This window comes from Mastigoproctus giganteus, chromosome 8 (genome assembly GCF_048544385.1).
Source record: "Mastigoproctus giganteus isolate SK-2022 chromosome 8, ASM4854438v1, whole genome shotgun sequence".
Taxonomy (NCBI): Eukaryota; Metazoa; Arthropoda; class Arachnida; order Uropygi; family Thelyphonidae; genus Mastigoproctus; species Mastigoproctus giganteus.
In genome coordinates this window covers 81073646-81091296 of record NC_143582.1, presented here as the reverse complement: position 1 = coordinate 81091296, position 17651 = coordinate 81073646, and the positions used below count along the sequence as shown (strand labels likewise).

At 37.5% G+C, this 17651-nt stretch overlaps 1 protein-coding gene across 1 annotated transcript in view; it reads right to left on the bottom strand.

The window, feature by feature from the left end:
* Positions 1-360: 360 nt before the first annotated feature.
* LOC150081676 (small ribosomal subunit protein mS37) overlaps positions 361-17651 on the bottom strand; it is a 40023-nt gene continuing 22732 nt past the window's right edge. The window contains exons 2-3 of the mRNA XM_090380280.1: positions 15353-15471; positions 361-483 (exon numbers count right to left, since the gene is read on the bottom strand). Coding sequence (XP_090236406.1) covers positions 361-483; positions 15353-15471 — 242 coding nt within the window. The remainder of the gene's footprint in view (positions 484-15352; positions 15472-17651) is intronic.

Genomic DNA, 17651 nt, shown 5'->3' with positions numbered 1-17651 from the left:
AATATTCCCCCATTTCAAAACCAGTCAGCATTCTTTTACTGTCCAACATCAAACTCACTGAACCAAATTTTATTAGTTATCCCTTCAACTTCCATTTTCTAGAACAACCTTCCTTCGCATGTACTTCCTTAAAATTTACAATCTGCAGAAATTCAAGTCTAATGTGAACAAGTATCTTGTCTTCTCAACCTTACCCACACATGGTACTAAGTAGTATAGTTTGTAATATCTTTTGTGTTTGGTGTTTCCAATTAAAAAAAAAAAAAAAATCAAATCTAGAACATCAATTTTAATAACGGATGCTCATTCTGAATGTCTACAAATTAATAAAAACCTGGGAAACTATTTTGATAAATAACTTTATTTAGGTTGTGGATATTTTTTCAACAGCTCATTAGCTTGTTGTGGTGTCATTTCCTTTAATTTAACATTAGGAACTAAATAGGATTTAACTTTTCCCTTTTTCTTCTGGTGCACTTTTTTCTGAAAATAAATGCAAACATATGAGAACAACTGGTTTATTATTTGACTATATTAAATATAGAAATATTAAAATATGAATAAAGCAGTTTTTTTTTTATAAAAATTAATGTTATTTGAATTACTCCTTTATTCTCAGTGTAGTGTGTGCTTGAATAACAGGAGAGACTATTTTTACAGGGATGGGTTACACTTAAATAGAAGAATTGCAAGAATATTTTCTGAAGCTACTAAGGCAAGTGTTAAGAAAACTGCTAGCCTGGGGAGATGCTTGTGCAACTCCTAGGTTAGCAGTTTTCCAACATGCAAACCAATATATTAACAACAGCAGCCACAAGCAGAGGTGAAAAGTTTCTTTCACTGTTCCTATTGGGACATACAGTAGTCTGTGAAGTGAGGGGTTGGAGATAAGGTCTGCTGGAGGCCTTCTTGGAATATGAAAATACATGGGCTGTGTTAATGTTACTAAAATCAAAAACATGTGCATGGATACTTATTATTGTATAAGTGACCAACCCACATAGCAGCACGTATATACTAATACTAGAGGTATATAGAAACAAATAGATGAATTTGAAGCACTGGTTGTCAACAAATGTGAAATATAGTAGGGATATTAAAAACATAATGCCATTCAGACATGATGTGGAATTTTGAGTGAAATAGCAAGTACAGTGTGTACAGATACAGAATTGAGGGGGGGGAAGGAAGCAATGCCCTTGGTTAAGAAGCAGCATATATAATCTAAGGCATTGCACCCAGATCATGTAGGTGGCCAGTGCAATGTTGAGTCCATTTGGTTTGTGTGACATAAGCAGTGGGAAAACTAAAATGAGAATCGGAATCTGCTATGCTGTTGCTATTTGGTTTTTAGGAGCATATTGCTCCGAGGATATGCAGTGGTCATTCCCTGACTTTTCTGCATCCTCCGTATTTGGTGGTCACGGGCTCGAACCCCGGTCTAATCAAGAAGCGTGTGCTACACACTGCTGTTCCTGCCCACCTGGCTACGGAGACACCAGAAATCTGCTATAGACCCAATAATTGTGGTGCATATAATCAAAAAGTAGTCAAAATCATAATTAAAACAGGTAGAGTGGGCCAGTAGATCAGAATGTCTTGTAATAGGGGGCCTTTAATTAGTAGCAGTAGTAGTAGTGGCATGTGATGCAAGAAAGCAAGTGTATGAGCTTATGCAGCATCAGCCAAAAAAAAAAAAAAAAAACGCAACATTCTCTCCAAATGCCTGTCCAGTTCCTCCTTAAATTTATTTAACCTATCAACTTCCACAACGACAGATGGAAGTTTGTTCCAGCAATTAACCACCCGCTAGCTAAAGGCAAATTTCCGCACATTTATTATATATCTGTCTTTTCTTAATTTGAATTTATGCCCCCTTAGGTTCATAATCTGAACAAGTGGAAGGATCCCATCAGAATTCAGCGTGCTCAACGCATTCAAGGCTTTTTCAAGATACTGACTGGGTTGGTCACTTGCAGAGTAGCAGAAATTTCTGTTACTCTGCAAGTGACCAACTGGATTTGGATATCTGTTTAGCATTAGTAGAGGCATATGATGCAAGAAAGCAAGCTTATGCACAGCTTCAGCCAAAAAAAAAAAAAAAAAATTCTCACATTTCGGCACCTCTGTATCCGGGTGGGCAGGAGCAGCAGTGCATAGCACATACTTCTTGATTAGACTGGGGTTTGAGCCCGTGACCACCAAATCCAGAGGATGCGGAAAGGTCAGGGAATGACCACCAAATTGCCAGAGCAATATGGACTTAGTTGCTAATGCTCCTAAAAACCAAATAACAAACAAACAAGCTCCCATTTCATCCCTCCGTTCGATCCAGATACCTGTCCAGCTCAGCCTTAAATTCATTCAGGCTATCAAACCACCACAACAAAGGATGGAAATCTGTTCCACCGACCAACTACTCGCTGGCTAAAGGCAAACTTCCGCACGTCTTTCCTCAATTTGAATTTATGCCCCCTCAGGTGATTATTCTGAGCAAGAGGAGGAATCCCATCAGCGTTGAGCATGCTCAAACCATTCAAGGCTTTATACACCTCAATCAGATCACCTCGCAGGTGTCTAGTCTCCAGACACTGTAATTTACAAAAATTAAGCCTTTCTTTGTAAGAGAAACCCTTTGTTCCATTCACTAATCTTGTTGCCCTTCTCTGTACTCGTTCCAACAGCTCTGTATACAGTACTTAACGTGTGGCATGGCCATTGCCTTATACAAGGGGATAATCACCCTTTTATCCCTGCTAGAAAAATTCCTGTATATCATTGACAAGACACAATGAGCTACTCTTGCAGATTGTCTGCACTGCTCAAAAGACTTCATATCTGCCTGCACAATTACACCCAGGTCCTTTTCGTTCTCTACCACTGTCAGTTTAGTACCACAGAGTTGATACATTACTCTGGGGTTACTGCTTCCCATATTAGTCTTGGCGCATTATGGCCACAGCTGCCAATGCGCCATAAAAAACCAAACCAATCAATCAATCAATCAATCAAGCTTCCCATACGTAGTACTTTACATTTGTCAATGTTAAACTTTATTTGCCACTTCTCAGCCCATCTGCTCAACTTTTATAGATCCTGTTGCAGCAGCATACTGTCATTAATATCCTTAACAACCCTGCCAACCTTCGTATCGTCTGCAAACTTGGACATTAAGCTTAATATACCATCATCAGTATCATTTATAAATATAGAAAACAACAATGGACCCAACACTGAACCCTGAGGGACTCCACTAATACCATTAGTCCACTATGAGCAGTGTCCATTGATTACAACTCTGTCTTCTCCCACTCAACCATCCCTTTATTCATAGCAGTAATTTGCCTCCAATGCCACACTGCTCCAATTTGTTCAGCAGTCTTCCATGTGCAACAGTATCAAAAGCCTTTCTCAGATCCAAATATATGATATCAAAGTTATTCTCTGCATCCAGTTCTTTTGTGACCACATCATAGTATCCAATCAAACTGGTCAAGCAAGATTTCTTTCCCTTAACAAAACCATGCTGTGTCCGAGCTATAACTGAAGTCTTGTCTAGATGATCCTGCAGTGCTTCTTTAACCAGTGGGCCCATTAATTTTCCTGGAACAGAAGTTAAACTAACAGGTCTATAATTAGTTGTGCCGCCCTTTGATCCTCCTTTGTGAATTGGGGTCACATTTGCACATCTCCAGTCCATGGGTACCTCCCCTGAGTCCAAAAACGCTCTCATAATTATTGCTAAGGGTTGGCTTACTTCCTTTGCTGCCTCCTTTAATGTAACTGGATAGATCCCCTCCACCCCAGGGTTCCTTTTTTATGTTTATCTTCAACAATTTCACCTCCACTTTCCTCTCAATTATTACAAAATCATCTGGCTCACTGCCAGAGTTTAATTAACCTCTGGCATTCCCCTCCCTGAATAACTGCTCATGTATGAATGTAGATACAAAATACTCATTTAGTTTGTTAGCCACCTGAGCAGGATTATCAACAGTTGGAACCATCAATATCCAGTGGACCAATCTGATTCATCTCTTTCTAGAGTTTACGTAGGTATAGAACTCTTTGCTGTGTTTCTTTGAATCCCTTGCCAAAGATTTCTCATTATCTGCCTTTGCCTGCCTAATCTCCTTTGTGACTTGGTTACAGACCAGCTTATATCTATCATAGGCTTCCATGTTACCCATTAATTTATAGGTATCCCATGCATTTTTCTTCTCTGCCATATGTCTCACTAGTTCATCTGACATCCATTTAGGTCCAAACCTTGAACAATATTTCTTAGTTGGTATGTAAAGCCTAGTAGCTTCCAAGATAATTTCTTTGAATGCTTCCCATTTTGAATTTGCTGTTGGTAACATCATCAGTTGGTCCCACCATATAGAATTTAAATACTGTTTCAGACCACCGTAATCGCCTTTACGAAAGCAAAAACCCTTCCCTTTACCCCTGATGGTAGATACCTCTGAGTAAATCCCACTTCAGCACACTGTGGTCATTGCCACCTAGTGGTTCCTTTATCTGCAGAATCACTACTGATAATCAGATCAAGAGTATTACTCCTAGTTGCCTCCCGAACATGCTGATGTAAAAAACAATCATCCAATAAATCCACAAAAGCCTTGCTAGTGTGTGAGTGACCAACCCACAAATTCCAGTCAATATCTGGGAAATTAAAATCCCCCATTATAAGACTCTCTGATTTACTGGCCCACTCTATTTCCCTGTACAGTGTCTTATTATACTCATCAGAGTCATTATGCCTATAGCACACTTCTACTCTCAATTTTGATCTCCCAATGTCCAAACTGACTCGACACTGCACTGTCCAGCGATGTCGACTGGCTTCACTTCCTTGGATTTTATGTGTTTCTTAACTAATAGAATAACCCCTCCTCCCTTCCTATCCTGTTTATCCTTCCTGTACACATTGTACTCCCCAAATTCCAGTTCAGAGATATCAGAGACATGGGTGACACCACGTCTCTGATATCCCAACAATATCTGCCTTTGATGTTTTCAGCAATATCTCAAATTCATCAAATTTATTTACCAAACTACTAGCATTGGTGTATATGCAATATGCAAGTATACCTGCACCTGTTCCTATTCTTAGCTATCCTAACACAACCTATGTGTTTACTTGTACCACAATGACTCTCAACAGTCTTTGAAATACCCTGCATCTTGTTTTCCTGGCTGCTGCTCATTCCAATAGAACAACATGTCTTTAACATGCTGTTGTAAACAGCATGTTAAAGACACAAGAGAAAGCAGTACTCTTGATTTGAATATCAGCAGTGATTCTTCAGGCATTAAGAATATCCACATAAAGGAACTGGTAGATGGCAGCGATGATTAATATACAGGGGATCCTTGTTATGCAAGGATAATTGGTTCCAGAAAATTCCACTTAAAATGGGGACCAAATTTTTGTAATGTTTATTATTTAAATAAAACTAAATGCAACTAGGCATAATATTTTAAGTTTTAAGATTCTATATCAATATAATATCGGTCGGCACCACCACCAAGACAGCACCATTTCATCCGTATCTCATATTGTGCTCATCCTTCACAATGAGTTATCAAGTATTGCACTACATTGAATAAGTAACGCTTCACTAATAGAGAAGACCATTGTTACTTATTCTCGGTGGGCACCACCACCCAGACGGCACCGTTTAAAAACTAGTTGGCTTTTCATCAGTGGGTGAAAAGCTGATGAAAAGCCAACTAGCTTTGAAACAGTACCGTCTGTCTCAGTGGTGGTGCCCACCGAGAATAAGTAACAATAGTCTTCTCTATTAGTGAAGCGTTACTTGATAACTCATTCTGAAGTAGGAGCACAATATGAGATAAAGATGAAATGATGCCTTTCACACTCATTCCATAGCGTTTCTTTAAACATTGTGTTTGGTGTATCTACACCGATATTATATGGTAATGTTTATTATATATTTGTACATAGTAAAAAATGAATGAACCGAAAAATGAGAAAAATTTTTTATTAGACATTTTTTATAATAATATGTTGCACAATGTAAGGTTAAGTAAAGTTTATTGAGGTTACACTATTTTTCAGTTGTATGAATAAAGAATAAATCCAGAGTTGTTCATGTTTTGTTTTTTTTGCTGTATTTTTACAGATAAAATTGTGTCGTAGTATTTAGTTGTCTTTAACTACATGCTTAACTTTTGTTGCACAACCATGAAGATCGTGCAAAATCGAGGCAATGTTAGGTGCGTCAGAAAACTGCTAGCTTTGGGGGGGGGGATTCACAGCCTAATAGATTAACAGTCGCTGCAGGCAGAGGTGGAAATGATTCTTGCACTGCTTCTATTGGAATGAGCAGCAGCCCGGAAAGCCAGTTGCTGGGGATTTCACAAACTGCTGAGGGTCATGAAACAAGTAAATACATGGGCTGTGTTAGTGTAACTAAGAGTAAGAACAGCTACATGTATACTTGCATGTACACCAATGCTGGGAGTATAGTAAATATTTGATGAATTTGAAGTGCTGGTTAGGACATCCAAGGCGGATATCGTGGAGATATCAGCGACGTATCAGTGCCACCCAGATAAAAGGGATGCAAAACTGGAATTTAAGAAGTACAGAAAGGATAGGAAGGGAGGAGGGGTTATGCTGTTAGTTAAGAAACACAAAATCTAAGGAAGTGCACATCCAGTTGACATAGATGGACAGTGCAATGTTGAGTCGATTTGGTGTGACATAAGCACTGGGAAAGCAAAGATGACGGCAGAAGTTTGTTATAGGCCTAATGAGTCTAATGAGTACAATGAACAATTATACAGAGTAATAGAGTGGGCCAGTAAATCAGTGTCTTATAATGGGGGATTTTAATTTCCCAGATATAGACTGGAACTTACGGTTTGGTCACTAGCAAGGCTTTTGTGGATTTATTGGATGATTGTTTTCTACAGCAGTGTGTTAGAGAGGCAACAAGGGGGAGTAATACTCTTGATCTGATTATCAACAGTAATTATTCATGCATTAAGAATTTACAGAAAAAGGAACCACTAGGTGGCAGTAATCACAGTGTACGGATGTGGTTTTACTTGAATATGTAACTACCATCAGGGATAAAGGGAAGGGTTTTTGCTTTCATAAAGGTGACTATAGTTGTCTCAGAGATGTTTTAGGTTCTATACAGTGGGACCAACTGATGATGTTTCCAACAGCAAATTCTAAATGGGAAGCATTCAATGAAGTAATTTTGGAATCTACTGGGCTTTTTGTTCCAACTTAAGAAATACTGTTGTAGGCCCAAATGGATGTCAGATGAACTAATGACACTGGTGACAGAGAAGAAAAATGCATGGGATGCACATAAATTGTCAAGCGACACAGAAGCCTATGGTAGATATAAGCAAGTCATTAATCAAGTCACAAAGGAGGTTAGGCAAACGAAGGCAGATTATGAAAAATCTTTGGCAAAAGATGCAAAGAAAAATAGCAAAGACTTCTTTACTTATATAAACTCTAAAAGGAAGGGGATGAGTCAGATTGGTCCACTTCATGTCAATGGTTTGACTGTAGATGATCATTCTCAGATAACTGCCGAATTAAATCAGTATTTTGCATCTACATTCACACATGAGGAGTTATTCAAGGAGGAGAAAGCCAGATGTTTATCAAACTCTAACAGGGAGTTAAATGATTTTGTAATAACAGAGCAAAGTGGAGGAGAAATTGTTGAATTTAAACATAATAAAGGCACCTGGGGTAGTTGGGATCTATCCAGTTATATTTAAGGTGGTGGCAAAGCAAGTAAGCAAACCCTTAGCCATAATTATAAGAGCATCCTTGGACTTGGGGGAAGTCTATCAGACTGGAGATGTGCAAATGTATCTCCAATTCACAAAGGGGAATCAAAGGGTGACACGAATAATTACAGACCCGTTAGTTTGACTTCCATTACACAGAAAATAATGGAATCATGCATTAAGAATTTACAGAAAAAGGAACCACTAGGTGGCAGTAATCACAGTGTACTGATGTGGTTTTACTTAAATATGTAACTACCATCAGGGATAAAGGGAAGGGTTTTTGCTTTCATAAAGGCGACTATAGTTCTCAGAGAAGAGAAGAAGCATTACACTGGTTAAAGAAGCATTGCAGGATCATCTAGACAAGACAGCAGTAATAATTCAGACACAGCATGGGTTTTTCAAGGGGAAGTTGTCTGACCAATCTGATTGGATACTATGATGTGGTCACAAAGGAACTGGATGCAAAAAATAATTTTGATATTATATACTTGGATTTCAGGAAATCCAAGTACAGGCAGTTCTCACTTTATGAGTTTTTTTTTTTTTTTTTTGTATCAAGTATCAACAAAATCGAAAATATGAACATTAATTGCAAAAAATGAATGTTATATATTCATAAATACCGCATTTCAAACCATGCGAGTAGCTATACAATACAGTGTACCCCAATTTACGATATTAATCCGTTACCACCGTATCACAAAAATATCGTAATGTGAACGCAACAACACATTGATTTTTGGTAATTCTTTCTGCGACCTCGGAAGTTTAAATTTTCACTATATAACTCCCTAAAAGTCGTTTTTATGGTGTAAATTGTATTAGTTACCAATTCAAATCATTACATGCACTATACTTTCATCGTTATCATATGTTATAAGAACCAATTCAAATCATTAAATGCACTATACTTTCATCGTTATCATATGTTATAAGAACCAATTCAAATCATTAAATGCACTATACTTTCATCGTTATCATATGTTATAAGAACCAATTCAAATCATTAAATGCACTATACTTTCATTGTTATTATATGTTATAAGAACCAATTTTGAACGGCTTTGCGATATTTTTCTAAAGCACATTTCTGGAAGTCACGACCATAAAACAATAAAAACAATTTTCACTTTCCGGTTTATTGGGCTTTTCCGTTATTGCAAGCAATTATAAATGGGTAGTAAACTCGATGTTATTGCATTTGTGAAAATACCGATAGCTGCAATTGTGTGGGTTTTTACGTTATTATGGTGAAATGTGTTTCTCCATTACTGAAATCTTCAATCGTATAAAAAACATAAATAAAATTTCAGTCTTCTCTTCATTCCTTTTTTTTTAAGCTTCGTAAACTTGTTACTCCATACGAATCATGTTAGTTGCAATTTTTGTGTGCTGTTAAAAAATGCTTATGCATGCAATCGTGAAATTTATAATTAAAAGAGAAGATTATCTTGGAAAGAAATGCCTCTTGAAACATTTGTGAAGACGGCACTTCCTTGTGCAACAAACCAACGAGTGCCGAGCCAATAATGAGTGATCAACGAGTGTGCATTTAGTTGATGATGAAGAATAAACATTCTTTAACATTTGTAAGTCATAAATAATTTCTCTATTATTATAATTTGCTTGATTTTACTGGCTACGTTTTCATTTCTTTGGATAAATCAATCATTGTTTAAACAAACTAATTAGTTAACTAATTTCATTGTTGGTAACGTAACCCCTATTTTAACATTATGTCTATGGGAAATAAATTCCCGATTTACGAGTTTTCGCTTTGCAAGCTTGCAGCTATGAACGAATTAACTTGTAAAGTCGAGAACTACCTGTATACCATATACTTGGATTTCAGGAACGCTTTTGATACTATTGCACATGGAAGACTACTGTACAAATTGGAGCAGTATAGCCTTAAGGGCAAGTTGCTACAATAGATAAAAGGATGGTTGAGTGGGAGAAGACAGAGAGTGGTAATTGTTATTACTGGTGTCCCTCAGGGTTCGGTGTTGAGCCCATTGTTTTGAATATTTATCAATGATATTGATGAAAGTATATCAAGCTTAATGTCAAAGTTTGCAGATGATACAAAGGTTGGCAGGGTTGTTAATAACAGTAATGACAGTATGCTGCAGTAACAGGATCTGGAAAAGTTGAGTAGATGAGCTGAGAAGTGGCAACTGAAGTTTAACATTGACAAATGCAAAGTACCCATATGGGTAGCAGTAACCCATACACAGTTGGTACAGAGAAATGTACCAACTATGTGATGTTACACTCAGGGTAGTGGAGAATGAAAGAAACCTGGTTGTAACTGCACAATTAGATATGAAGTGCTGAGTAGTGCAGACAGGCTGTCAGGACGGTGCATGGGAGTTTTCTGAATGATACACAGGAATTTTTCTTGAAGGATAAGGAGGTGATTATACCATTGTATAAAGCAATGGTCTGGCCACACCTTGAGTACTGCATACAGGTATGGAAGCCTCATTTTAGGAAGGATGTAGCATTGGTAGAACAAGTACAGAGAAGGGCAACAAGACTGGTGAGAGGAACAAAGGAGGTACTGTTATGAAGAAAGGCTTGAGTTCTGCAAATTGCAGCTTCTGGAGACCAGGCACCTACAAGGCGATCTGATTGAGGTGTATAAGGTCTTGAATGGATTGAGCAGGCTCAATGCTGATGGGATTCTTCCTCTTGCTCAGATTACAAAGCTGAGAGGACATGGATTCAAACTGAGAAAAGACAGTTGTAGAAAATATGTATGCAAGTTTGCCTTTAGCCAGCGGGTAGTTGATTGCTGGAACAAACTTTCATCTGTTATTGTGGAAGTTGATAGCTAAAATAAATTGAAGGCAGAACTAGACAAACATTTGGAATGAATGGGGGGTTGAGATATAATCTATCCAGTTATATTAAAAGAAGCAGCAAAAGATGTAAGCAAACCCTTATGAGAGTATCCTTGGATTCGGGGGAGGTTCCTATGGATTGGTATTGTGCAAATGTCACTCATATTCACAAAGGGGGATCATAGGATAATGTTATCAATTATAAGCCTGTTGTTTTTTTTTTTTTTGGTAGTTGTTGGCGCATAGGCTTCTGTGGCCATAGTGCACCTCTCAAGGTTTTCTTTCTTTTTTTTTTTTTTTGCAGTACTTTGATCCAAGCCCGAGGCGGGAATCGAACCCGCTACCTTTAGGTTGCCAGGCAGGCACGTTACCCACCCGGCTAGCCCGGTCGGCTTTATAAGCCTGTAAACTTGACTTCTGTCCCATGGAAAATAATAGAGACAATGGTTAAAAAAGTACTGCAGGATCATCTTAACAGGAATAGTTATATGGAAATCACAGCATGGGTTTTTAAGGGGGGAATCCTGTCTGAACAATGATTAGCTAAGACCAGTAACAGGAACTGGCTGCAAGCAGTAATTTTGGCATAATATATTTAGATATCAGTAAAAATTTTGTCACTGTTCTGCACAAGAGACTGGTGTACAAATTGGAGCGGCGTGGCATTAGGAGCAAGTTACTGTTATAGATAAAGGGATGATTGAATGGTAGAAGACAGAGGGTGGTTATAAATCAGCAATGCTCTTCTTGGACTAAGATTATTAGTGCAGTCCCTCAGAGTTCAGTGCATATCTCCTTACCATTTACAATATTTATTAATATTGGTGAAGGTATATAAGAGGCAGCCATAGCCAAGTGGTAACAAGAGAGCCCATACTTTGATTGACCATGGTTCAAGCCAGCATAACTACTAATAAGGTATTCTCTTGTGTTCTACTTGTGAAATCCTAAGATCTTGTGGGATCATCCCAGAGTATAAACAGAAAATTTATTTATATTCAGCTTATTAGCTAAGTTTGCAGGTGACAGAAATGTTAGTAGGGTGAAGCAATATGTATAAAAATTAAGCAGTTGGGCTGAGAAGTGGCAAATGAGGTATTGGTAAGTGCAGATACCACATATAGGCAGCAGTAATCCCAGAATACCATACCAATTAGGTGATGGAGAACAAAAGATACCCAGTGGTAATTGCATAGTCCTAGACGAAGTTCTCTGAGCATTGCAAACAAGCTTCTAGAAGAGCTCATAGGATTCTGTCAATGATATACAGGAACTTTGGCAGCAGGGACAAGGAGGTGATTATCCCATTGTATAAAGCAACGTATCAGGCCACATCATGAGTACTGCATACATCTGCCACGAGTTCTGCCATCACCACGAAATAGCAGTTGTGATCTGGAGTTATAACATTTGAATAACAGTTAATATATTTTAGAAGCCACTTCGATTAACTCCGGTTTGGTGTCAACAGTTGTCCACAATTGAGAAACTTCATATTAATTATAAAAGTACAGTATATTATATAAAAGAAACAAAATTTTGTTTTATAAAAGAAACAAAATTTATGTGTGTGAAATAAAGATGGTAAGTAATTATTATTGTGACATGCAGCTTAATGAATCAGATAGTAATCCTCCAATACTCAGAAACCCCAATTCAAGGAAACGTTTTCGTATTTATTCAGGATTCATCATCACATTCAAATAAGGAAAATAATGCCCATAACCCAGCTACCGAAATAAATCGTTCAAATACTGGACAGAAACACCATGTTCCAGGCAATAAAATTGATGACTCACATGTCATAAAACATAAATTTGTTTCCGATTTATATCAGTCACTATGCAAGAGCTCATAATTCTAGGCACTATATTTGACAACAATGGGCGCAACACTGAACACCCTGGGGGACTACACTAATAACATAAGTCCATGAAGAGCAGTATCCATTGATTACCACTCTGTCTTATTCCACTCAATCATCCTTTTATTCATTGTGGCAACTTGCTTGTTGTTTGTTATTTGGTTTTTAGGAGCATTAGCAAATAAGGCCATATTGCTCTGGAATATGCGGTGGTCATTCCCTGACCTTTCCGCATCCTCCGTATTTGGTGGTGACAGGCTCGAACCCCGGTCTAATCAAGAAGCATGTGCTACGCACTGCTGCTCCTTCCCACCTGGCTACGGAGGCACCTGTGGCAACTTGCCCTTAATGCCATACTGCTCCAATTTGTACAGTAGTCTCCCATGTGCAACAGTATCAAAAGCTTTCCTAAAATCCAAGTATGTGATATCAAAATTATTTTTTGCATCCAGTTCCTTTGTGACCACATCATAGTATCCAATCAAATTTGTCAACAAGACTTCCCTTTAATAAACCCATGCTGTGTCTTGAACTATAACTGCAGTCTTGTCTAGATGATCCTGCATTGCTCCTTTAGTCAGTGACTCCATTATTTTCCCTGGAACAGAAGTTAAACTATCAGGTCTGTAATTACTCATGTCACCCTTTAAGCCCTCTTTGTGAATTTGGGACACATTCGCACATCTACAGTTCATGGGGACCTCCCCCGACTCCAAGGAAGCTTTCATAATTATGTCTAAGGGTTTGCTTACTTCCTTTGCTCTTTCCTTTACTATAACTGGATAGATCCCATTCACCCAGGTGCTTTCCTATGTTCAATTTCAACAATTTCTCCTACACTTTGCCCTCAGTTATTACAAAATCGTTTAGCTCCCTGCGAGAGTTTGATAAGCTTCTAGCCTCCACTTCCCTACAGACTTCCTCTTTTGTGAATGTAGATGCAAAATACTTGTTCAGTTTGTCAGCTACCTCAGCAACAATCGAATTCGATGTCAAGTGGACCAATTTGATTCATCCCCTTCCTTCTAGAGTTTACATAAGTAAAGAAGTCTTTACTGTTTTTCTTTGCATCCTTTGCCAAAGATTTCTCTTAATCTGCCTTTGCTTGCCTAACCTCCTTTGTGACTTGATTACAGATTATCTTATATCTACCGATGGCATCTGTCTCCTGATAATGTCTATGCATCCCATGCATTTTTCTTCTCTGCTACGAGTCTTATTAGTTCATCCAACATCCATTTATGCCTATGTTGTTATGTTATTTGGTTTTTAGGAGCATTAGCAACTAAGGCCATATTGCTCCGGGAATATGTGGTGGTCATTCCCTGACCTTCCCGCATCCTCCGTATTTGGTGGTCACGGGTTAGAACCCCGGTCTAATCAAGATGCGTGTGCTACGCACTGCTGCTCCTGCCCACCTGGCTACGGAGTCGTCCATTTAGGCCTAAACCCTGAACTGTATTTCTTAGTTGGTATTTAAAGCCTAATTTAAAAAAATCTGAGACCACATAGTCACCTTTACGAAAGCAAAAGCCCTTCTCTTTACCCCTGATGGTAGTTACATCTTTAAGTAAATCCCACATCAGTACAATGTGATCACTGCCAACTAGTGGTTCCTTTATCCGCAGATTCTTAATGCATGAAGAATCACTGTTGATAATCACATCGAGTATTACTCCCTCTGGTTGCCTCTCGAGCATGCTGCTATAGAAAACAATCATCCAATGAATCCACAAAAGTCTTGCTAGTGTGTGAGGAATTAACTCACAAGTTCCAGTCAATATCTGGGAAGTTAAAATCCTCCCTTATAAGACAATCTGATTTACTGGCCCACTATTTCTCTGTATAGTTGTTCGTTGTACTCATCAGAGTAATTAGGCCTAAAATACTGGATGCACTTCCTTAGATTTTGTGTTTAAGGCTGAGCAGATGTCATTTACCAATTACAGTGCATGCAGCTTATTGTAATACCAGATAATGTTATCACTTTTATGAAGTCCTAATCAGACCTATATGAATATATAGAGAAAATGCTGTTTACTGTAAACAGGCTTTGGTTTGTGTTTTTTGCCTTATCATGGTTTATGCATGTGCATTGCTAGTGAATATGTAACATCCTGATTTGTTCTTGAACTCTGACAGATGGCTAGTTACTGATTTTACTTTTTACAGTTTGTATGGTTGTTGGTGTCATTACTACATGAAAGAAAGTACTGCATCTCTACTCATACCAGTCTGGCTGTTTTGCAGTAAAGCATTAACCCTTTTCTATCTCCTCATTTTAATATTTTCTTTATTTGTAAGAGCTGGTATGAATGGTTTGTATGGATTTTCCAGAAATGTTATGACAGTTTCATTTTGATTGATGACTTTCTTGTAGAAACAGTGGCTAGTCAGTTTAAAATATTTTATACGTCTTGATTTAAATGTTGTCTTTCTGTCCACTTACACCTTTTTTGTACACATTTCTGCATGCATCAGTAAACAACACTGAACAGCTACGTTCTTGTTCCATTGTTTATTGTTACCACTAGCTGAGTCCCAAAGTTATCACAATAAGCAGCTTCCACTGTGTTTTTTAAAGTCTAGAATCTAACCCTCATGAAAGTGACCTATTTACACAGTTAAAACAAAATAGAAGCAAAGTTAAATTTTAGTTTCCAGTAATTCTTTGCGAACAGGAAAATTCCTCAGATGTTTGGAGCTGTCGCAATTTGAGCAGGAAATTTTTTTACATCTTTTCTATTTTTATAGGTGCAAAAGGGAAAAAAAAAACCTTTGTAGCACATACTATATTACTGAAATTTGCTAAATTATTCAAGATTAAAGCAAATAATATCCTTACTATATGTGCAGCATAGCATGCTTGCACCTTGGCTATTTCCTTTGGACAAAAATCCTGGTTGAATTCATTAGTTTTCAAACAAGCAAAAAGATCCATCATTTCAGTTAAACAGCAAACATCTATATATATAGAAAAAAAAAAAAAAAAAAAAAGGATTTTACAATCAGTGTGTCATATTTAAATTTCGTTAACCTCAAAAATCATAATTCTTTTAAATATCAATTTAGAACAGAGAGAAAGTATGATAGTTGTACACTAATTCTTATAGTTTTTATGAAAAACTTTAAAATATTTAATCCTGTTACTTTCCTGTTCAGATGTTATTTAAGTGTTAGTTCACCAATTCCTTTATTCATAAATATTGCAGAAAAGTGCATTACAATATGTGTTGATATGGTGCATGAATAAGAGTTCACTGCTCACTACACCACAGTGGAGATGGGAGAAATCCCAGGTGCCGTCTGACACGAACATACCTTATGCTCAACTACACCAATCCAATCTCTATTTAAAATACTAAATACTTAACATATTAAAGTGCTTGCCATTGAAAAATGGTAAAGAATGCTTTACTATACAGGCAACTCCCGTATAACATGGTACTTCTACAACACTGGCTCTAACACAATTGATAAATTGCGGCAATCCTCACACAACATGGTACTTATATAACACAGTTTCGCTCTAACATGGTTACAGAATTTCGGTAAATCTCGTATAACAGGGTATTTTTGAACTTTTGTGCGGGAAAAACCCTGCTATTATGTTGGATGTAATTTTTCAACATTTCTGCTCTTTTTGAATCCCCACTGTTGACTCACTCGCTAGTCAAAAAAAAATTATTGAGAAATCTCTGTACAGTATTTTATTTTGTTGGGAAATTCCCGTGTCACGCTCTGTGCTATTGAACTTGTGGAAAAAATCTAGATTTCAAAGTTTTATTACTATTGGATAGCACAACCAGGCCATCCAAAAGATTTAAGTCATCCAAACGTTGAAGTTATGTTCCTATCGCCACAGTTGTGCTGGGTTAATACAATTTCTTTCATTCAGCCATTAGATAAAGGCATTATATCCACCTTTAAAACTCATTACATCAGAAAATTGTTACAATGGATTTTGGAAAAATTTATTTCAAATCTATTGAAGTAATGGAGGTATGGAAACATTTCTCAATTGTGGACTGTATCAGAATCATAACTTTATCGCTGAAAGAAGTAAAACCCTCAATATTAAATGTGTGTAGAAAAATGTATAGTCAGAGTCAGTTCATTCAGGAAATATGATCGAACAGGCAGAAAACGGAATTGGTGTGATAGTAGAACTTGCTATGTCAGTAGGAGGGGAAAGTTTTGATGATATGACTACTGAAGCCCTTGTGGGTAGCACAGTTTATAGAATCGCCCTCCTCCCCACACTGGGTGGAAAAGACCTGAGTTCAAATCCCGTCGATGAAGGGAGGAATTTTTATGGGTCTTTTTCACAACGTGGCTGAGTTATTCAGGCGAGGGTAGCATGGTTTTTTTTTCTCCTGGAAACTCAAGTTTTTCATCCAGCAAAACAGAAAATCAACCTCGGGACACACGCAATTTATAGACAATATAGACAGAGTAACATGGCCTTAGTTGCCAATGCTCCTAAAAAAATAAATATATATATATAGTTACTGAAGACGTTCAAGAATTGCTGGTAGAAGACGAGGCCGGCATAGTGGATTTGGTGGAAATGGCATCAGAGGTAAAATCAAATCCATTCGGATGACGATAGCACAGATGAAAATTCTAAACTTCCAAATTTTACACTAAAAAGCATACATGAAGGCATAAAGTCAGCCGAGCAATTAGAATCTTATTTTTTGAATGCAGATTCTTGAATGAAAGAAGCCCAAAGTTCAAAAGGAGCTTCAAAAATGCTTAGTTCCATATGATGAAATTCACAAAGATTTATCAAGCAAAACAAACAAACCCAGATTACTGATTTTTTAAAGAGAGCAGAAGATACACGAAATCTAGAATGGAACGTAACCCCCCCCCCCATTTTGTACTTTTTCTTAGTCCTGTATAACATGGTTTCGCACAAGATGATTTATCGGAACCTAATAACCGTGTTATACGAGGGTTACCTGTATTACATGTATTGGCCAATATACGTAATATTAATAAGCTTAAAATTTTAGCCTTCCTTTGCTGGTATATGGTGTCTTACAGAGGCCACTTTTTTACATTTATAAATGAAATTGAATCCTCCCATATACTTTGCCTACCAATATTCTGCGAATGGTTACAGACTATTTTCTGTT